This window comes from Dama dama, chromosome 24 (assembly GCF_033118175.1).
Source record: "Dama dama isolate Ldn47 chromosome 24, ASM3311817v1, whole genome shotgun sequence".
Taxonomy (NCBI): domain Eukaryota; kingdom Metazoa; phylum Chordata; class Mammalia; order Artiodactyla; family Cervidae; genus Dama; species Dama dama.
Window position 1 is genome coordinate 4,993,883 of NC_083704.1, and position 7,293 is coordinate 5,001,175.

The window sequence follows — 7,293 nt, forward strand, 5'->3', positions numbered from 1 at the left end:
TTAAAAACTGATTTATGTATTCTATGATCTAACAATTTAAGCTTTCAGATCTTCAATTGTTTTTCTTCAAATGAGAGCACTAAATTTCAATTTTATATTTCTGTTGAGACCATTTGAGAACAGTTCAAAATTTTCATATTAGTTTAAATACTAAATTAAATTTTTATAATCACTGAAAACTTTTACTGGAAAGAACAAGAAATCAAATATAATTTTAAATATTAGATATATTAAGTGTATGCCAAAGGAGCATTGGCAAGTATCATCATTCTATTTTATATTCCAGACCATTCTAGATACCAGTAGGCCAAACAGTTTTCTGAGTACCAATCACTTATACATGCAGGTATATTATATAAAAATGTAATTAGAAAGGAAAATTTTCAAGCACTACAAATCAAGAGACTTGATTCTGATGAAATGCTGTCTTTTCTTTGATACCTTTTGAAATAGTTGAAATACTATCAAATTTGAATTTAGAAGTATTCAGGTCTGAATACTAGTTCTGTCTCTGATATCAGATGGTTTATTTAACTTTCTTGAAGTTCATTGGTATTCTTCTGTGAAATGGGAATAATCGTAATAATACCTTGCACAGGTGAATAAGTGTCCGGTTAGAGGTATGGGAAGGGCTTTATAGTAGTAATATATGAAAATGTAAAAGTCAAGATAGAAATAAAATATCACGTTGAGTCATTTATTTTCTGAAATTGTATTCCTGCTTAATAGCATCCTAATGGCATTTTTGACCTCTGCATTCCTTGCTGTGTAGATAAAAGGGTTTAACATGGGGGTAACAAGAGTATAGAATACTGCTATGGCTTTATCCATGGGAAGAGTAGCTACTGGTCGCAGATACATAAATATACAGGGCACAAAGAAGGAGACAACAACTGTGATGTGGGAGCTACAGGTAGACAGGGCTCTTTTCCTCCCTGCAGAGCTGTGAGTCCTCATGGAGCAAAGGATGAACACATAGGATACCAACAACGTTACAAAAGTGATCACAGGGATTACCCCACCATTGACAGCAACCAAGAGGCCAGCAAGGAAAGTGTCAGTGCAGGCAAGTTGTATCAAGGGGAATATATCACACACGAAGTGATCCATTATGTTGGGACCACAGAATGGGAGCCTGAAAGTGACTAGGATCTGTCCAAATGAGTGGAGAAAACCCACTGCCCAACACACCCCCACCAGGAGGCAGCATGTGCGGTGGTCCATGATGGTCACATAGTGCAGAGGTCTGCAGATGGCCACATAGCGGTCAAAGGCCATGACCACAAGGAGGACAATCTCTGAAGCTCCCAAGAAATGTTCAGTGAAGAGTTGTATCATGCAGGCACTGAAGGAGACAGCCTTTGATTCAGAGAGCAAATCGGCTAGCATTTTAGGGATTATGGAAGAGGAATAGCAGGCATCTATGAACGACAAGAAGGCCAGGAAGAAATACATCGGGGAGTCCAAAGTCTGGCTGCAGATTATAGTAATCACAATGAACAGGTTGCCAGTGACAGTGACAATGTAAGTAATAAGTAACACCAAAAATAGAACTCTCTGCATCTGAGGATTCTGTGTAAGTCCCATTAGAATGAATTCAGTTACATTCATCTTGTTTTCTTTTATTGTAATTCTGAAGAAGAATTTAAAAGTGGAGAATTAACCTGCAAAAACAACAGTATCCATAACAATATGATGAGAAGTTAATATTTTGGGCTTTCAGCTAAGTCCAAAATGTTTTAATAATAGAAACTATATTTTTTTTTCCATAGTGCAAGAGAAGAAACATGCTACATTTTCTGTTTTATAAAGAAAGTGAAATTTTGCAGCTGTTTAATTCAGTTTATTACAGGATGCTCAAAACCTTCTTGCACATCTTCTGACAAGTGGTCCTTGAGTCTTTGTTGGAGGACATCCAGGCACAGGGAGATCGCCAGGCCTTAAATCTGATTGCTTCTCAGCCAATAAGAAAAGTTAAAAGTATTATTAAATTTTAAAAATATACTAGCACAATTATTCCTTCTGGTTCTGCACATTAAATCTAATCTACCCCCCATTTTCATTTAAAACCCGCTTCAATTAATCTAAGATAAAATGTCTGTATTTGTCTTCTCCACCTCTTTACCTCCATTACTTGGTTCAGTGTCTGACATACTGGTGTTCCATAAAGTTAAGTGAATAAATGCATTGGAAGACTCTCATCTGGCTTTTTCGTGTGTGTGCTGTCTTTTGTTCAAGCCAACTGCAAAAATAGTACTTACTGTCTTAACAGCAACAACAAACCTGAAAAACGGTTGGAATGATAAACTCCTTTCACCCAGTGATTTCTCTTACTCTCTCCACCCTGAGCGGTTTTCTTCCCTTGTCTGCACCAACCATCTCCCCTACCTTCTGGCCAAGGAGCGCAGGGGAGAATAAAAGAAGAAATGTCATGGTGCTCACTGTCTGGGTTCCCTTTATGGTCTGTCAATGGCTGGGTGACTTTAAATGAGGCTGCCTCCATTTGGATGGACCTTCTGGGTTTCTGAGATCTCTGTCTTCCATGCTGTCCAGGTCCAATTATGGTGATGCTTCCTGCTCTTACTAGTCCGGGTTGTACTTTATCATCTCATTAATTTTCCTCAACTCCTTCCATACCTTGAAAAATCAATATGTTCAACTTGTTTTAATCTCCCATTTTATGTATGCTGTTTCTTGTTAAACTCCAAACAATGTGGAAATTTTGTTTGTTTTTTTTTAAGTGCAGAAATATAAGTGTGAAATCACTTTTCTCTGTATAAATCTGTTTTATTCATAAAGCATCAGTCCCTGTTTTATATAAAGCTGATAAATAAATTTAACTTTTTCAGAAAAATACATTGTGAAAGACTAATATGTAACGAAAATAAAGATGTGTGTGTGTTATCACTAGCATTCCCTTTGGAGTCATAATTATATGAGATTTATATCTTTTACTGACTGTTAGCTATTTTACAGTTTTTGAGGTAACAGAAAACTGACAAGAATGGAAGTAATTATTTTCTATAGATATACAAATATTGTCAGATGCAAGTTTTATTGATTTCCCTGATCATTACAGATAAAACAAATCTTGCATTTATTCATAAAGTCATTACATATCTCTGATTGAACAATGTTAAAAATGGTACACTGAATTTTCCTTTTGACTGTGATTATATCCTACTAATTCTCTTATTAATCAATAAGCTAAATGAAATTTCTGTTATGTGTTCTTTTCAAGTTTTATGAAAGTCTGATTTCACTTTTCAAAAAAGTCTTTTTCCTCTGGATATTACAATGAGAAGTGGAAAATTTTCTGCCATATCAGGAAACAAGGGTGTCGCAGCCCTCAGCAATTGCAGTCCTCCAATGTGAGATGGAAAATGTCAGTTTTCATTCCAATCCCAAAGAAAGGCAATGGCAAATAGTGCTCAAGGTACCATACAGTTGTCCTCATTTCACATGCTATCAAGGTAACGCTCAAAATCCTTCAAGCTGGCTTCAGAAGTATGTGAACCGAGAACTTCCAGATATACAAGCTGGATTTAGAAAAGACAGAGGAACCAGAGATCAAATTGCCAACACCTGTTGGATCGTAGAGAAAGCAAGGGAATTTCAGAAAAGCATCTACTTCTATTTCATGAATTACATGAAAGCCTTTGACTGTGTGGATCACAACAAACTGTGGAAAATTCTCAAAGAGGTGGGAACACCAGACCATGTGACCTGCCTCCTGAGAAACCCAGATGCAGGTCAAGAAGCAACAGTTAGAACCAGATATGGAAAAATGGACTGGTTCAAAATTGGGAAAGGAATATGAAAAGGCTATATCACTCTGCTTATTTAAATGTTATGCAAAGTACATCATATGAAATGCCAGGCTGGATGAATCACAAGCTGAAATCAAGATTGCCAGGAGAAATATCAACCTCAGATATGCAGATGATAACATTCTAATGGGAGAAAGCAAAGCGAAGAGGAACTGAAGAGCCTCTTGATGAAGGTGAAAGAGGAGAGTGATAAAGCTGGCTTAAAACTCAGCATTCCAAAAACTAACATCCAGTCCCATCACTTCATGGCGAATAGATGGGGAGAACTGGAAACAGTGGCAGACTTTATTTTATTTGGCTCCAAAATCACTGCAGTCATTGACTACAGCCACAAAATTAAAAGATGGTTGCTCCTGGAAGAAAAGCTGAGACAAACCTAGACAGTGTATTAAAAAGCAGAGATATCACTTTACTGACAATGATCCATATAGTCAAAGCCATGGTTTTTCCAGTAGTCATGTACAGATGTGAAAGTTAGACCATTAAGAAGGCTAAGCAGTGAAGAATTAATGCTTTTGCACAGTGGTGTTGGAGAAGACTCTTGGGAATCTCTTGGACTGCAAGGAGATCAACCTATCAACCCTAAGGGAAGTCAACCCTGAATATTCATCATAAAGACTGATGCTTAAACTGAAGCTCTAATACTTAGGCCACCTAATGTGAAGAGCTGACTCACTGGAAAAGACCCTGATGCTGGGAAAGACTGAGGGCAGAAGGAGAAGGGAATGACAGAGAATGAGATGGTTGGATGGCATCACCAACTCAGTGGATATAAGTCTGAGCAAACACCAGAAGATAGTGAAGGACAGGGAGGCTAGGCATGCTGCAGTCCAAAGGGTCACAAAGAATCAGACAGGACTTAGAGGCTGAACAAGAACAATGTGAGCTTGTGAGCCCTGAAGAAAATCTGGAAGAAAAGAATACCTACCCTTTTAGGACCCTTAGAGGACAGCCACTCCCTAAGGTAAAAGAAGCTCCTGATGTGGAAACACAGATAACTGGACCCAGATAGCTGAGGTGCGTATCACAGGAGTGATTTCAGTGAATCCAGACTCTTGCACCTTCCCGTACATAGAACAGAGCTAAATTCCTTAACCTATCTGGTTTCTTTAATTAACAGTAATCTTTTGATGATCCCAACTACCTGCCCAGTGTTGCAAAGCTCCTATAGAGCCTAGCCCCTCCCTTGCTTCTGCAGAGCAGTTTCACAGGGCTCTCTGAAACATTGTCTCCTGGGCTGCAGTCCTCATTTAGGCCCAAGTAAAACCTTACTAGCAACACTTACATGAGAATTTTTTCAGCAATAATAATGACATTTTAGAGAAATAAGCTAAAATACTCATAAAAGTCTATGTAGTTTTATCTTGTGGGTTATTTCATCATATATTTTCTGGTTTATTTTCTTTTTGATTCATTTCTATATAGCCAGTTTGTAGAAATCTCCTTCAAAGCTTGCTTTGAAGTAAAATGGTCCAACAACTCTTTCTCATCTCTGTGTATATTTCTGTGGTATCCAAAATATTACAAGTTCTGAGATGATAAAGGACTAAGGAAATGAAGCCTATTTTCCTCTTGAGAGATGTTTTTACTGGGTAAATTGCAAAGTTCTTCCTGAAGGTTAGCAATTATTAATATAACTAATGATCAAAACCTAATATTACTTCATATATGCTAGGCACTGTGTGAAGAATTTTATAAATTATCTCATTTAAGAATTTTTTTGAGAACATTATATGTGGTTGGAAGATAGAAAAACTGAAACATGGAGAAGTTCAGCATTGTACTCTAGGACATGTAATTACTGAGGAGCAACCCTGAAAATACATTTCAAAACTCTCTGATCTCAAGTCTTGATCTTGATCCTGAGCCCACATTACTTCCCATGTAAGAACTCACCAAATATTTAGCAGGAGACTTCTTTAACATCCATCTTTCAACAAAGGATTTCAGAAGACTATTTTTCAGCCTAGTTTAATGGAAACATTAAAAAAAGAATTCAAAAAACCCTTGGGAATTTCAAAGATGTCAACTTCTTCCACTGAGAATTGTCCATCTCCTCTCGCAGGAAACTTTCTAATTATACAGGCATTTTATTTATTTATTTAGTCAGTTAAATAACATGTAATCAACCCTGCCCATTTATCATCTGCCCTAAATTTCTTATTTAGAAAATTATCCTACATTGAGCATTTATTTTTTGTAATCATCACTCATACTTAATTTGAAAATAACTCAGAGATAAATACATAATTCCTAACTCATAGATAGAAAAGCTGAGAGTTAGAATGTTTATTTCACTTGTCCAGGATGAGGTAATCAGTAAGTAAAGCCTGCTTCTGCTGTTTCAGTTCCAAGCTGAATTTAAGAGCTCTCCAAAATCAGAAGCTTCTGGGAAATGTTGGACATGTTTCACCATAAACTGAATAATTATCTTGGATTTCATATTATATTATAAATGAGATTTTTGAGAATTCAAGTGTATAGAGGCCAGCATTAGGTCCACAAATAAATAAGCAACTAACAAAATATTAGTCATTGAGGATTGGGAGTTTATTAGAAAGTATCTAATTCACTCTTTTCATGTGCTTACAAAGAATCTGAAACCCAGGGTAGGAAAGGGGCATTTCTAAAAGTGCATATTTGGATACTGTCAGATTAAAGATAAGAATTCAGATTTTCTAAATGCTAACTTGTTTTATCTTTTCCCTATGGGATTAGCCACTATTCTCACTTGAAATAAGGTAATTTCAACAAAAGGCATTGTTTTCTTTGTGTAATTGTTCATATAATTATTTCAATGAGCTTCATTGTTTCCCAAGTGAGAACTGCCTAGGGAAATAAGAATGTTGAGAGCTCATAACCAAATACATCCTTTGACTCAGTCCTATAGGATTTTCTCACGTAAATAGAAAATACACAAAGTAAAGACCTATTATACAGTATTTTTTTAAGCTTCCAGTTTCCACACCGGTTTAGCTTGTGTCTTCACTTTATTCTTAACCCACAAAAGTAAACTAAGTTGTAATAGTAAGACTAGAGAACGTCCTGAATCTGTCAAATATCCCTGATAGCACAAAAATGTGGTGCTTTTTGCTCATTATGTTGGAAAGATAGATTTGTTTCAAATACTTCTACTCAGTTCTCCACACCATCAGGGAATGGATATGGAAATGCTTGCCCTCTGTAGAATACACATAGTTCACTAGATATGTAGAAATGGCCCACGAGAACATTGAGTAAATATTCTCTCGCCTTGCAGAAATTAATAAACAGAAACCTAGTGAAATAGAGTTGGAAGACCAGAAGGCGGAACTGTTGTTCCCTGCAGCATAGCAGAGCCCAACAGGAAGAAAAAAGACTCATTTTCCTCCTGGAAACATCTCAGTCAATGAAAAGTCATGTGTTCTTTATTTACTAGTGCCCCCTCAACTTTCTTTTCCCTTCTATAAAAGCATTTACCTTT

General features: G+C 36.6%; 1 protein-coding gene across 1 annotated transcript; it reads right to left on the reverse strand.

Moving 5' to 3' along the window:
* Positions 1 to 693: 693 nt before the first annotated feature.
* LOC133046186 (olfactory receptor 4C46-like) lies at positions 694 to 2,379 on the reverse strand. Its single transcript, XM_061129116.1, has 2 exons — positions 2,318 to 2,379; positions 694 to 1,633 (listed from the first exon to the last, which is right to left on the reverse strand). Exons 1-2 carry the CDS (start codon positions 2,377 to 2,379, stop codon positions 694 to 696), a joined length of 1,002 nt encoding a protein of 333 aa, XP_060985099.1.
* Between the last annotated feature and the right edge of the window lie 4,914 nt (positions 2,380 to 7,293).

Coding starts and splice junctions, on each gene's coding strand:
- LOC133046186 (XM_061129116.1), bottom strand. CDS start 2,379: ATGGTTGGTGCAGACAAGGGAAGAAAACCGCTCAGGGTGGAGAGAGTA. Junction 1,634..2,317: donor AGAGTAAGAGAAATCACTGG/GTGAAAGGAGTT, acceptor ATTCTTCTTCAG/AATTACAATAAAAGAAAACA.